Raw genomic sequence first — 15,949 nt, forward strand, 5'->3', positions numbered from 1 at the left:
CCACCACGACTGGGACATTGCCCTTCCTTACGTAACATTTGCGTACAATTCTTCCCGGCACGACACCGCCGGATTTTCTCCCTTTTATCTACTGTACGGTCGCGAACCTACCTTGCCCCTAGACACGGCACTTCCTCCTGCTGCGGTCTCAACAAGCGAGTATGCGCGCGACGCCATCGCCCTCGCTGACCATGCACGCCAGCTTGCCCGTGCTCGACTGACGGCCTCACAGACCACTCAGCAGTGTCAGTACAACGCCCGCCATCGTGACGTACAGTTTTCACCTGGTGCGCTCGTGCTCCTGTGGTCGCCCTCTCGTCACGTCGGACTTTCAGAGAAGCTCCTTTCGCGATACACAGGGCCCTACCGCGTGCTGCGCCAGGTGACGCCTGTGACTTACGAAATTGCTCCTGTGGCCTCAACCTCGTCCTCTCCTGTGGCATCTAGTGATGTCGTACACGTCAGTAGGCTCAAGGCCTACTACACTGCTTCCGAGTCCGATCTTTAGTCGCTCCGGGACGGCGCTTTTGCAGCCGGGGGTAGTGCTACGGCACAATATGCGCGATCACGAAAGGCCAGCAGTGTGAAGACGACGACGACGATAAGAAGCTAGCGCGGGCTGTTGCCTCTTGGCCAAGCGCAGCGTATTTTCCTTGTAAATATATTTGTACATAGCTTTTCGTCTGCGTCTTCCTACGTAACAATATTGAGGTTTGACTGTATTACCATATGTACATTCAAGAATGTACAACAGTATTTGTATTGCATCTGCAATCTCATTAGACAAAACTCTTGCTATAGAATCAGCAGTAACAATAAAGAAATTTTGGATGCAGTAGGTATGTCTTGTGCTGAGTGTTATCTTAGAAAAGTGATAACCTAGGAAAAATGCTTACTGGCAAGAAGTAAAACCACGTATGCATGATAAATAGTAGTTTGTTTATATTTTCTTCCTTGTTCCATTTTGTACATGCAGCGAGCCACTTCGATGGTTGACGATCCAGTGGCAAACAAGGTGTACGGCTGCTTGAGTCGGTCAGACCATGCCTTCTACCGCTCTGTTCTGCTTTCTCCTGAGCCACTGCCTTCTGGAGAGGTATGCTCTGCTTTGCTACTGTTCATAGCATGATGGCACATTTTGTTGTGGTATCTAGATCCCCACTGACATTATTTGTGGCCCTTCAGGCATGCACTCGATCCAATCTTTTATTGGGAATAAGTCGATGTACTACGAGATGTAAAGAAGGAGTTGGGTCTTAAGGGGGACATGGGTTGTTGAGATAACTTCAATTTCTTGATCAAATCTGATAAAACTGCATATGCTCATTCAGTGTTTCGTGTTTATTTTAAATATATAATTATATTTTGCATATACATGGCAGTTGCTGAGATAATAAATGCCTTCTATTGTTTGTTGAAACAATTAAAATTTACCTGCTAAAGGGTAAGTTGCAAACAACATATAGTTAGATACTAGATTGCATAAGGATAGCAATGCTGGAAACAGATCCGAAATCGAATAATTATTTGTAGTTTTACAGCCCATTGAAGTTCTGTGTTCACAGTATCAATAATAAGAGCAAATGTAAATGTAAATAAAAAAATTTGGAGATGAAAATTAAAAAATCTGCTCTCAGCGTTGCATTCTCAATACATTAGGTTTGTGCTGCAAGAAAAATAGTAGCTCTAGCTGTCTTAGATGCAAAGATATTGATACAGAAAACAAGGAAAGTGACCAAAAACCATGTTTCGAGAAAAATGAGAAAAAGAAGAAAAACTTTGCTCATTGCAATGCCGAGGCATTGCTATTTGCATATTTGCATTCAGAATAGACTCATAAGCCTTGTAGTAATTTTCTTGCAGCACTTCAAGCTTAATCCTCGTTATGTTCTCGTTAATGCTCGCTGAGTTATGAGCTTCATATATATATATAATAAAATTGCAGGTGTATTAATGTTGCCACAAACAGGCAAGCAAAAAGTTTGTGCTGAGAGAAACAGACAGCTTGATTTATTCAGGAATATAATGAAGTATTTACAGGTTACCAGTTAACAGGCTAGTATGCCCCAGCATATATGCCCTAGTGTGAAACGTTTGTTATCGAAAGAAAAAAAAAAAAGTGTCATTTGCTGATTACCGGTGCTCCACTTACTGCGCACAGCAAGATTGTTCACGAGGGATGGGTTGCACATTTGGTCAACACGGCACCACCGCAGATCGCGCATGAGATGAATGTCTTTAATTGGAAAAAAAGGGAACAAAAATAAAAATTCATTTAATGCTGTTTGCCAATTAACGGTGCTCTGCATTTCGCACACAGCGAGAGAGTTCACGAGAAACGGGGTAGACGTTTGGCCGCCGCTCACGCACGGCGAATTCCGCTCCGACGCGGCATCGCCGCAGATTGCACAAGCCATGACTACCTCTTCGGGGAGACCACAGTCATGTTCACCTTTGCCCGCTGCCGCACCGCAACTTGCGCTTTCAACAAGACGGCAGAGCAATTATAGAATCGTGGATTACAATAACCAAAGTGCATATACCACGCATCCGAGCCAGCCCCGGCTGCATCAGCGTGAGCGAGAAAATTCGATTTTCGCTTGGTAGCCGGCGTTGAAGTAAAGTCCTGCCGTTTTTCTTCCGCCTTCTTCACTTTCTCCAAATCATCAGGTTGCGTTAGAGTGCTGGAACGCCGCATGAACTCCGGCCGCTGCCAAAAGCACTTTCATCTGCTAAGCCTATTCCGCAGTCACAGGGGGAGACTCCGGAGAGTCTCGGCATGGGTAGCAAACTATTGCCGGCATCTTCTAAAGTTACTGCGCACTTTCTAAAGGTTAAAATTCCTATTTTCTTCTGTTCGTCAAATTTGTAGCTTGTAGCAAACTGAATTTGATATAGTTTCGTGCCGAGTTTCATACGCCCGAGCAGACGACAGCAAGAATCTGCCAATGGCATGGCTTTATTACGGTCACATGCCACAGTTGATGAATGGAATTGCGCATGGGAACTACTTTTTCTTGGGATTTTTCTTCATAGCCATTCAGTGCACAGAGTAGCGGTGGCATGAGAACTAAACAAGAAGAGTTGCTCTTTCAAACAAGACCAAGATGGCTGCAATCGGAAACTTAGAACGGCAACTGTGCGTCACGGAAAAAGGCGACTTTTTTTCTCGTGTTCGTCAGTAAAAGTACAGCTCGCCGACGTGATATAAAACGCCATTACCACGAAAATATTGGTCCAAGATGCATGAAAATTTCTGAGATAATGCATCAGACACTGTAGAATCCAGAAATAGTGCTTTCAAAAAGTGATTTTTTCTCAATTTTTCGGGACCTGTGTCCCCCCTTAAAGGGGAAAACAAATTTTTTTTATTGAGATATGGTGCTGAAAATTTGCAAATATATGAAATTGTGTGCTTACTTGGAATATATATTGTATGTTTATTTCTCATTTGATTCTAATTGTGTGCATGTACCTTTTATTAATTTCCTAGAAAAAATGTCAAAAATACTGTTGCTCAAATTTTGCTGAACGGAGTGTCAGTGGCTTCTGCATGATTCAAGAAGTGGGGCAAGACCAATATTATTGCTCTATCTACCTTAAAACAAGTGTTTTGATAACTTGAAGTTGACTTCAAGAACAACTCCCTTCTGAGTGTTGACTTTGAAGTCCTGTAACTGTTGTTCTATGATGGGTGTGCTTATAAATACTGAGCGTTACCCAGAAAAATATTGAGCTAAGTTGCTGTAAATTGCAGGGTGTATTGGGTAATTTGTCTATATATTATGGTGCAAAAATCAGCTGCAGTTGAACCGGGATATATTGAATTTGAAGGGGATCACAAAAAAGTTTGATATGCAAGTAATTTGGTATATAAAATCACAATTTCAGACAAAAATTTTCAAGGGATTTTACTGCTGTTTATTATAGAGTATAATTCATCAGATTCAGGTTTGATATATCTGGGTTCGAATGTTTTCTTTTTTAAGTCTAAATTGAACATGGCTGCACCCCCAGAAAAGTTTACCAGGCAAGTTTAGTGTGGAAGAACATAGAAGGACATTCAAGTTTGTTTCTTTCTCCATAGGAAGCATGCGAAGCAGATCTGCGTTGAAATGTCACATACTTTGCACGACAGGGACCGTTACACGCTACCATTAAAACATTAGCTATCAGTCTTAAAACTGACCATTTCCATGTTGAAGTGAGAAACCCAGTGGCAAGCCTGTTTCTGCCTCGGTGCTTGCAAATGTGAAAGCCATATATGACATGATTGGACAACTGCCTATTATGAGCCATAAATAATGCTGCAAATATGGAAATATCTTGCGAGAGAGAGTCGGCGACACTATGTACAATGACTTAGAAATTAGAAAGCATGCAGATACATTGGTGACTGTTCTTGAAACATTTTGAAACATGAGTCAGACTTCCCGTACAAACTGGAAACTTGTTATGAGACATAGATCTCCTTTTATGATGCCGAGACAAAGTAGCGATCTACGAAGGAATGGAGGCATAGCGATACCCTCGGTCCAAAGAAGTTCCATTTTGCAAATGGCAACCGTTCTTTGGAGATGAGAAGGGATTTCTGCTGGTGGGCTACCTGTAACATAATTAACCATTATCATATTTATCGTAATGTAAGATGCGCCTTTTTTCAGAGATTATGGGCTTGAAAATTGCCTGCTCATTCCAATCGGATATGAAAGCAAAACTGCGTTTGCTGTGTTCGTGACACCCTGCCACCAGATCCGTCAGATGCAGTGTCATCACTATCACAAAATGGCAATTGGAGCACATTTTTGCCAAGGTTGCCGTTAGTTAATGTTGTGATGGACTACAATCTAGAACGGCATGCTTGGCTTTTGGAGGTACTATCAATTTTGTGAGATTTTGTGCGAATCTGCTCTGAGTGCTTCAGCATAATCGGCTGCCTGTGTTTCTTGTGCTGTGCCAAGCCTGCTATCTGTGCACAGTGCTAGGAACACTGTCTGTCACAAACTTTGACTTGTTTGATGCAGGGTCACATAAAAGTGATAGCAGTATGTAAAGTGATTGCTCGAGAACACTGCCCCTGTGTGCTTGATATCTGTGACCAATGGCTTGCATATGGCGACGATGACGTGCTGTGTCTTCATTGTGAAAGCTCATTAAAGGGCCCTGGAACCACCCGTCGGGCTTGCTGAAATAACACATTCCGCAGGTAGCATACGCTGCTGTGAACAACTCAGCGAAGTTTTGCTGTTGTACATGGTGTGTGGAGCTCACACACGGATCGCAAAGTCACTTTAATCTCAAACGCTCTCTTTTCAACAGAAGGGCCTGTCCTCACTCTCCACTGGATGCACTATTTCGTCATTGGACGCACTATTTCGTCATACCTTTAGACGGCTACTATTGGCCGATAGCTGACATCAAGCTGCGATCGGCTTCGGCTACATGGTGCTGATACCGTGGCTGCTGTGAGGTGCCTTCACGAGTCCATTGGCTAAGTGCACTACAGCTCGCTGAGAACCGTATTTGACTTATGTTTAGCGCATCGTAGACACCAAAGGCAGAAGTTTTGGCGTCTATGTTAACATCGAAAATGAAATTTCAACTGCGTGCCACGGTGACATCTGGAAGGTGGGGTGGGTGTTGTGGGCACGCCCCCCTGCATAGCCTTCGCATTGCAAGGCATTGAAGAAGGAAGGGGAGCACAGCCGAGGCTGTGTTTGATTGCCAATAACTCTGCTTCTTGTTGCTACTTTTTGCAGCAAAGTATTTCGGAAACAGTCTATTTTCACTTTATATACCTTTCTCCACTTCGATAAAAAGTGGTTCAGGACCACTTTAAAGAAGTTCCTGTCTATGAAGGTAAATTGTGCTTGTCTCATTTTTTTCTGATTGCGAAGATGTGGTGCATGCCCTAGATTCTTTTTAAAATTGATCGGCGACATATTATATGGGTGTCACATTGCGCACTTTTGATTGTGATTGGGCCCAATTCGGATAGCATTTTAGAGTGAAAGCTCTAGTCCTTGAGGTACAACTCCCAAGGTCACTCACTCTCAGTGCATTTGATCTTCAGCCGCTGGTGCGCAAGTGTGAAAGTGTGATGTTACGTCACATGATCTGCGGGGGAGAGGCATCGCAGCTGCGCCCGCTTGAGCCTCGCCACTGTGTACCACGTGACTAGGGGAAAGTTTAACAGCTGCTTCGCTGGCGCTTGGTCGCTCAGTCTGGCCATGGATCAAGCATGCGCTGGTGCGAGCACGTCAACTCTTTGCCGCAGGTGCCAGGCTGAGTCTGAGCGCTCTGCCGGTATAGCTCGCCGGGAAGAAGCACTGAAGAACCGTGTCTAGCCATGCTTAACAGCTTTCACTCCTATAACTAGGTTCAGACCCTGCTGAACCCCAGCCGCTTTTTTCAGTTGATTGGCTCCTTTGCTCAAGCTATAAGGGTGGGGGGGGGGGGGAAGGGGGGAACCAATCAGGATTGAGAATTACGATTGAAGTGGCCATGTGACACCGGTAATGCATTCAGGTGCACTTTTATTTTCTTACTTTAAGCCTGCAAAAATTCGATGTGCATTAGATTTGGGTAAATACGTTAATACAGAATATTATGGTGATTTATTGATGAAACTGATGCAGAACATCAAGAAAAAATGTCGAGATAAGCTCTCAAAGGTGTCATCCTGTTGCATGACAATACCCTGTCACACACTGCAAGTGAATCAGCAAAACTGACCTCCTTAGGTTTTTGCGTGGTACCCCATCTACTCTGTTTGCCTAACCTGGCTCATTCTATCATTTTTTTACATAATTGGAAAGCACCTAATAAATAAAATAAATACATTTTTATCCACACAGGGTGGCAGCACTTTCTGAGCAACAAAGAGTTGAAAAATTCATGTGTTTAATACAGAGCCGTAACTGTAAATATACTGTATTGACCATTTGGGATTTGTCCCTGGTGCTATACAATTATGGCTTTGACCCTCGGAGAGTTAAGAAACTGCAGAAAATATGTTCATAGTGCATTTGCATTAACTGGGAGAAATATGCAGAATAGTGCAGCAGTTACAGCTTCCCAGCTAAATTTTTTGGGTAAGGCTCAATGCTTCATGGCCCAGTACTTATCAGTACTTATCAGCATGCCCTCACAGAGTTGAGACATACAAAAATTGGCGGATCCCACAAATAGCCTAAATCGGTTATAAGTGAAGGTTCTTTTGATGTACTGAAATATCTCCACTTCTCCTCCTTCCCTTTCGTGTAGCTGAATGCTTCTCACTCAATAAATGCTCTTGTTCCATTTTTTGAACACTTGGCTGCTTCTGTTGACAACTTCTTTCTCTCATTGACAATTTTTTGTAGCAGACTTCTTCACTGCTTTGCAGTTTAATGCTCCTCACTCAAAGCATGGTCTGGTCCAATTTCGTTTGCTTTTCTTCTTTCTCCACACTCTGCTTTTGTTGCCATCTTCGCTTCTTGCCTATTCTACTTTGTCTATTTGGGCACCTATACAGTGGCACAGTCCCTTGGTGAACGAATAACATTGCGAATTGAGGAGGACAAGACGAGTAGCCAACAGACACATGTGCTGACTTACAACTACTTTTACAATTCTGTTTCCTTATTTTCATGTGTCATGTGCACGGTGTTAGAAGTACAGGTGGAACGACGGAGCGCCGCCGCCGTGCACTCACTGCGTTGAACTTCGGTACCTCCGCTCCATCACGCCACCAGATGGCAGGAGCGGTCGCGGCGCCGACAAATCGGGCGAGCCGGCTCCTATTGCGCATTTGTGGACGAGCGGTCCCTGTCAAGTCGAAGCAGTTGGTGCCACGTTGCGCCCTTCTTTTCATTCTTTTTGTGCGACGACAAGCTATGCTACTTGTGTGAGCAAGCCGTGAAATTAGTATTAGTGTTGCGAAAGGTTTAGAGCTGTATTCTAACAAAGGTACACCGGGCCTTGAAAATGTCAAAGGCGCCGTCGATTTCACAGTGCGAATTCACAACCTTTTTGATACCATGAATCGCAGACACCCTAAGGAAGGTCTTAGATTAGGCGGAAAGGATTTTGAAGTGCTGGAATCCTCTCTACAGTGGCTTAATGATTGGGAGGAAGAGGTCAAGGCAGCATGAATTCTCCCTCAAGGTTTTCTCTCACAAACTACAGCTGAGGGCTTGCGAGTGACTATTCTGTCGACAATTCACCTCTCAAACTACTTGTTACTAAGTCTTTTTTTTTTTTTTTTGTCAGCCGGCATATCAGACGCCCTTGACACGCTGGCTAACGCGCGTGTGTTGACAGACCGGGGTGGGGGCCCTGGCTTTGACCTTGTATACAGCGTTCTCTTACTCCCAATTCGTCACGCTAACACCTTTTCCCTCGTTTCCGCGTCCTCCCGCCTCACACCCTCTCCCCTTTAGAAGAACCCCACCTATATATACTGTGGCGAGGAAAGCATATGTCGCCTTGAAGAAGACAAGTCCACTTGTCGAAACGTTGGCTCCTGCATTCACCTTGTTCATGTTTTGCTCATCGTGTTAAAGAAAAGTGATTTCAAATATGTGTTAACTGCAAAGTTTAACCAAGACGTTCTGGAAAAGTTTTTCGGTGTCATACGCCAAGCTGGGGGCCAAAATGAACATCCCTGCTTGCCGACGTTTTTGCAATTATACAGCATGCTATCCATTTACAGTCTCGTAAAGCCACCCAAGTACGGAAATTGCCAGTTACTGCCCAGTGAAGAGCCACGTCTCCTTAGCTTGTCTGATTTGACGTCAGCTTTGAGGAGGATGTGCTCAGTCAATCACGGCTGGATGAGCTGAAGAGTAGGCTTGACGGATTCGTGCTAGATGGCATCGAGTGTGATGATGTATTTGACTCTGTACCTGCATCAGACAGCATCACCGACTGCATAATTTACTATCTATGTGGGTTTCTGTGCAGGAAAGTCCTAAAAAACACAAATTGTTCACTGTGCAAGCTTGGATTGACTGCAACAGGTGATCTGTCAAGAGCTGAAGCAGCTCTTGTAGTTTTGAAAACAAGAGGAGGACTGACGCACCCAAATGCTGCCCTATTTCATCTTTTGAAAGAAACTGAAAGAAAATTTCAGACGCACTCTGGCGATAAGCAAGCGTATGACTTAACTGTTGACTTTGTGTTAGATATTTACAACCTGTCATTTCCATGTCAGGAACATAAAGTAGACATCATGGCACAAGTTCTTCACTACTATGTAGGAGTGCGGATGCGGCAGTATTGCAAGCAACTCAAGAAGATTGAGAGCAACAAATCTCAAAAGTTGCTCAAGCTTTCGAAAGTAGTCCAGTGATGTTGCTGCCTCAAAGTTGAAGTCATAGTTCTTGTTTTTCACGTGTGTTTTCAATACTACTCATATTTTTCACGTGTGTTTTTCACGTGTGTTTTCATACTACACACTTCGCTAAAATTCACTGTTTTAAGTGCAACAAGCTAGCGTTAACAAAGGTTGTATTCATCACACATGTTTTATGCGTAATCAACGACCGCTAATTGCTTCAAATGTCCAAGACAGCAATCGACAGTGCGTTTTGCTGCTGTAATACTGCGGCTAATACGTTATTTTTGTCTAACTAGGTAAACATTACTTCGACAAACAAAACTAACTTCTGTCATATTTCAACGCGACTTATTCACTGTCATATTCCTAAATGCACGATTTCACATGTCCGAATGCGAAGACATCCCCCTATCGCGAACATTCGAGGTGGTGAATTGACATATTGAACAGATATCTATGGCTGTATCACCAAAATCTCGTGTATTTGTTCACCGTTTTTACCTTATTGCGCTCGTCATAGCGTGAAGGCTGAGTTCTTTTATTTGTTTCGAGCGGTGTTCACGGCCCCGAAGCGACCACGCATGACACCTCGCATCGGCCACGAGTACTGTGGCGCCATCTCGGACCTTCTGCACAAGACGCGGACCGAAGTTGCCCCTTTCCGGAGGCGCCGTTCGTCCACCTAAAATACTTTTAACACCATGGTCATGTGTATGCTATATGTTCTGTACACTTCTGAAAATAAATGTAATAAGTCAGTGCGTGTGTGTGTTGCCTACGCATCTCGTCATCATCAGTTTGTGTGGTTATTCGTTCAATACGATTCGGAACCAACTAGCCCAAGAACAATCCTTAACAAGGTGCAATCAGAGTTGCACGTACTCATGGGCCCAAGTTGTATAATTGGCAAGATGGCAGTAGTCAGCAGCGAGCACCTACAAAGCAGGGAGATGAGGCAAAGCAAAGCTTTGCTTTAAAATTGCCTTTGTTTGGTTGTTGTGTGCCGTCTGTGATAACACAGAGGTGTAGACTATAATGCCAAATTTCTCGAAAGTGGATGGCAAGAATATGAGTAAACCACTTCTGTGCAGTTCCACATGCACCAGACTTCATAACCAGGACGAATATGTTGAGTAATTGCTTCTGGGTTAATTATGAAGAAAATTGAAGGCAATGTGCTATACAGTGGAACCCACTTATAACAATATTCAAATGCCACGAAAATTACATTGTTATAACCGATAAATGTTATAACCAGGTTGCATAAAAAAAGAATATAAATGGGGGATGGCGCAGCTGTTTCGAGAAAACTATAATGCTGGGGAGGCCTGTTCCCCTCCCCACCACCTTCCTCCATCCGGCTTCTGATTGCGTTGACTCATTTAACTGTAACTCTGCTTCTTGCGTGCTGCGATTGTGTGTTGTTAACAAGCCGCGGCTGTTGGCGTTTAAGAATGGCACTGCTATAACAACTGCAAAGAGGGATCACGTGTGGCAAGTGACATACGAGCTCCACCGAGGCATCGCTTTGGTGGTTCTTAAAGGCACCTTTTAAAAAATGCAGAAAGGCTGCTGTGGCAGCATCTTGGCTTGAGAAATCCAGAAGAAACGCTGGAGCGAGATCGCCACAAGCATTTGTCATGTGCTTCCCACTGGCTTGCACGAGAAAACCACATGTCCGTCAGCCTTGCTTGCTTTATGCATAGCTTGCCGGCATCCTTCTCCAAGGCTCCACGTAGTGAAATGGAAGGTCCCTCACGAAAAGAAGCCCTCGAGGGACTGAATCATCTACAGGACCTCCCACGGAGACAATGTTGAGGCAGCCTGCTCTACCATGTCAGCGCTGCTGTTGTGGCCGTCACTGTCGCTATTCAATGCAAGCATGTTCGCGACAATCGCCTCATCAGTTTCAAGCACTTTGTTTCCAAATCTGTAGCAGTGTGCTTTCTTTTCACTGGCAACGTCGTGCATTGCCGATGATCAGCGGGCAGATCCGTCATCTTCCATCTCAGCGTCAAGGCAAACGAGGCTGAGAAACAACGTGGCCAGGAACGACTTCGATGCAAGGAACAAAGACAAGCACGAGCGACTTAATCCGTCCGCAGAATTGCGCAGAATGAGGGCCATAGAATAAAGAACCAACTGTGAGCAATCTGGGAGCAGTGCCAGCAGCGTTGTCTCTGGTTGTCAGTGCAGTTGGCCCAGCACAGAGCTGTGGCCGCAGCCCATTCGTGTTCGGAAGGGTGGAAGGACGACAGCAGAGATGTGCGCAAAGCTGGCGTGCATCTCTCATGGAGAGAAACGCGCGGTGGCAGTTGGAGTGGCGGCCGATCGTGAAGCAGCTTGCATTTTACTTTTTCTTTTTTCTTTTCAAGGATTTCACATTCCGTTAACTTTCGGCATGGACACGCAGCTGTCAGACTTCGTTATAACTGATAATGCGGCATGGGTACATTGTTGTAAGCTGGTTATTTCCCCGTAAAAAATATTAAAAAGTTGATGGTGCATTGTTATCACCAATATATTGTTAAAACCGGTATCGTTATTAGTGGGCTCGACTTTTTAATGTGGAAGGGGGTAGAGGATATGTAAAAGCAGTCCCAGCAATGCAGTAAATTTTTGTTTTGCAGAAGGGAGCCAGTACGAGACACAGAATAAATGTTTTGCTCATGAATTGCATAGAACTTTCTTGTGTTGCAGCTGAAAAGAAAACTATGCTCACTGGATATTTTGTGAAGTGTACTGGTAAGTGAAAGCTTCTGAAGTGTCACAAAAGTTTTACTTCTTGTCCTTTGTTTTGTTTCTTTCTGTGAAACAGTTTCGAGTGCTACACGTGGACTACGGCTATGAAGAGCGATGCTACCTCTCGGAGTTCCGAAATGTTGACAGTCTCGGTGACTTTGTTCTTCGCCTACCTTTCCAGGTGCGTGTATGTGTGAGGCCTTTGCATTTTGCTAGGTTATATTGATTGAAGGGGTTCTGTAAAGTTATTATGAAGAGTGTTGAATTTGTCTCTTAACATAGTGTATGAATGCACATTTTATAGGGGTATGGGTTTGAAACTTTCAAATAACGAATGGGATATTGTCACATCCTATATGGTCACCGCGGGTATGTGCCAGGCGATGGGAACGACGCTGAAGTAGCGCGCGAGTGAAACAACAGAGACGACAACGACGTCGCGTTGACTGCTCTGATAAAGTGCTTCCATACGTCCTCTACACCGGCTTTCCCGTCTTCTACTAGGCTGCGACACTGGTGGAGGTGCTGGGTAGGTTGCCTGATGCTCGGCACCCCTTCGCGGAGCCATACCTCGAAAACGGAATCACCTTCGTTCGTCGAAACTCCTGTTCACCGGTACAGTCGCCGCCTGCTAGGCCTGACGCCCGAGTTCAACCCTTTGCAGGACCCTGCTGGAACGCATCTACCTACTTCCGCCATGGCTACTGCAACTCCATCGCAGGTGACGCTGCAAAATCCTAAGATACCAGAAAGTTTCCATGGCGACGCTTTTGAAGATGTCCAAGATTGACTTGACCAATTTGAGCGTGTCGCCAGTTATAATGACTGGGGCTCCCAGCAAAAGCTGTCTAATGTCTATTTCGCGCTTCAAGACAGTGCGCGGAAGTGGTTTGTGAACCGGGAGAGAAGTTTGACCACATGGGATACCTTCCGCACCGAGCTGCTGGACACGTTCACTAGTACTGACAGAAGAGACACTGCGCAGCGCCTACTCGAATCCCGTATTCAAAAACCAAACGAGAGCGTAGCCATGTATGCAGAAGATATGACCCGCCTTTTCCGCAGAGCAGACCCTGAGATGACTGAAGAAAAGTTGCGCTATCTCTTGCGCGGAGTGAAGGAGGAACTGTTTGCCGGACTCGTGAGGAACCCACCGACGACAGTGGTCGAATTCACCAAGGAGGCTACCGCTATAGAACGGGCACTAAAGCAACGGTACCGCCAATATGATCGCGCGAACTCGCCGGTGAATGCTTCAGTTCTACCTGAGAGCTACGGCACGTCTCTGCGTGAAGTCATCCGGGAGATTGTGAGAGAGGAGATCCGGCAGCTCGGGATTTCTCCTATGGCACCAGCGGTGGCTTCTGTCGCTGATATCGTTCAGGAGGAAGTTCGACAGGCTTTTTCGTCCCCCGACCGGCAGGCGGTGCCGCGACGACTAACCTACGCGGAAGCTGCCTGTCGTCCACCTCCCGCGACTTCGATGCTGCTGACACCGTCGACCACTACGACGCAGCCAGCACCGCCCCCCCCTGACGCCATATTTTCGCCAGTCACAGCCGCCGCCAGCTATGCCGTATCGCCGCCAGCCGATCGCTGCACCTCGGTCTTACGGCGAATCCCCTGTGGGCTACCCGCTTCGAAAGACCGATTTGTGGCGCACCGCTGACCGCCGGCCGCTGTGCTTTCATTGCGGCGAAGCTGGACATGTTGATCGCGCGTGCCACTACCGCGCAGCCGGGTATCCAAGGTTTCCCAACTGCAATTACCCTGTGTTTGATGCCGCACGTACCTGCGACGAAAATTCTACAAACTTTCGGCCAGAAGGTTCAGCGACGCCTCGATCACGTTCCCCTTCTCCGGCTTGTTATACCCCACCGACCCGTCGCGATTTTTCTGACGCCTCTAAGGGCAGGTCCCCTAGCCCACGCCGGGGAAACTAGAAGCAGCGACCTCCGGGGGTGAGGTTGCAAACCGTCTAGCTTGCGATGCGCCACTGTCGCATTCATGTAAACGGGGCTAGGTTCTCAAAGAGCTAATCCATTTTCACTATCGATTTTTAGGGTGAATTTAGGCCCCAAAGTTCAATTTCCCGGACTAAATCGCTCATTTCGAGCCACGCTACCTGATTCTTGGGGGCCGCCATGTTGAATTTTTTGCTGGCTTAGCCAGCCCTGACTTCCAGTGATCCACTCTATAGCCTCCAAGATTGGACTGCACATGCTTTCAATCGAGTGAGCACGACGTCCTCCAGTCTCAGAGGCCATGCCGGCTCTTCATTGGCTAACAAAATGCTCTAGGAGATGGCACACTTTTCTTGTTTATTTCTTGTTTTGGCCAGTACTGTTGTCATAACCGCTTAAAGGGGCCCTGAACCACTTTTCATTGAAGTGGAGAAAGGCATTTGAAGTGAAAATGGACTATTTCAAGAATACTTTGCTGCAAAAAGTACTTCAATGCGTTCAGCAGAAGCAGAGTTATTGGCAATCAAACACTGCCTCCACTGTGCTCCTGTTCCTTCTTCAGTGCCTTGCTCTGCGAAGGCTGGGACGCAGTGGGGCGTGCCCACAACGCTCCGCCTTCTACATGTCACCGTGGTGCGCAGTTCAAGTTTCATTTTGGATGTTAACGTAGACGCCACAACTTCTGCCTTAGGTGTCTACAACACCCTAAACATAAGCCAAACGTGGTTGTCCTCAGTGAGCCGCAGTGTGCTTAGCCAGTGGACTCATGGCGGCACCCCGCAGTGGCCATGGTATCTATGCCAAGTAGTCAACTGCAGCTTGATGTCATCTATTGGCCAATAGCAGCCGTCTAAAGGAATGACAGAAAGGCATCAGGCAGGGAGATACAATCTCTCCAATGCTATTCACAGCGTGTTTACAGGAGGTATTCAGAGACCTGGATTGGGAAGAATTGGGGATAAGAGTTAATGGAGAATACGTTAATAACTTGCGATTTGCTGATGATATTGCCTTGCTTAGTAACTCAGGGGACCAATTGCAATTCATGCTCACTGACCTGGAGAGGCAAAGCAGAAGGGTGGGTCTAAATATTAATTTGCAGAAAACTAAAGTAATGTTTAACAGTCTCGGCAGAGAACAGCAGTTTACGATAGGTAGCGAGGCACTGGAAGTGCTAAGGGAATACGCCTACTTAGGGCAGGTAGTGACCACGGATCCGGATCATGAGACGGAAATAATCAGAAGAATAAGAATGGGCTGGGGTGCGTTTGGCAGGCATTCTCAGATCATGAACAGCAGATTGCCATTATCCCTCAAGAGAAAAGTGTATAACAGCTGTGTCTTACCAGTACTCACCTACGGGGCAGAAACCGGGAGGCTCACGAAAAAGGTTCTAGTTAAATTGAGGACGACGCAACGAGCTATGGAAAGAAGAATGATGGTTGTAACGTTAAGGGATAAGAAAAGAGCAGATTGGGTGAGGGAACAAATGAGAGTTAGTGACATCTTAGTTGAAATCAAGAAAAAGAAATGGGCATGGGCAGGACATGTAATGAGGAGGGAAGATAACCGATGGTCATTAAGAGTTACGAACTGGATTCCAAGAGAAGGGAAGTGTAGCAGGGAGCGGCAGAAAGTTAGGTGGGCGGGTGAGATTTCTTTAAGAAGTTTGCAGGGACAACATGGCCACCGGGGTAGTTGGAGAAGTATGGGAGAGGCCTTTTGCCCTGCAATGGGCGTAACCAGGCTGCTGCTGATGAAGGGAATGACTAAATAGTGGGTATAGAAGAGAGTGAGGATACGGCCTTCTGTTGAAAAGAGAGCGTTTGAGAGCAAGGTGACTTCGCGATCTGTTTGTGGGCTCCATGCACCGCGTATGGCAGGAAAACTTGCCCGAGATGTTCACAGCAGCATATGCTAC

The 15,949-nt window shown here is 45.8% G+C and overlaps 1 protein-coding gene across 8 annotated transcripts in view; it reads left to right on the plus strand.

Moving 5' to 3' along the window:
- The window catches only part of LOC126536294 (uncharacterized), a 151,192-nt gene that overhangs the window by 115,996 nt on the left and 19,247 nt on the right, over positions 1-15,949 (plus strand). For all 8 annotated transcript variants that reach the window (XM_055073925.2, XM_055073931.2, XM_055073928.2 and 5 more), the window contains 2 exons: positions 977-1,096; positions 12,141-12,245. In XM_055073925.2, coding sequence (XP_054929900.2) covers positions 977-1,096; positions 12,141-12,245 — 225 coding nt within the window. The remainder of the gene's footprint in view (positions 1-976; positions 1,097-12,140; positions 12,246-15,949) is intronic.

The sequence above is a fragment of the Dermacentor andersoni genome, chromosome 4, assembly GCF_023375885.2.
Source record: "Dermacentor andersoni chromosome 4, qqDerAnde1_hic_scaffold, whole genome shotgun sequence".
NCBI classification, from domain to species: Eukaryota; Metazoa; Arthropoda; class Arachnida; order Ixodida; family Ixodidae; genus Dermacentor; species Dermacentor andersoni.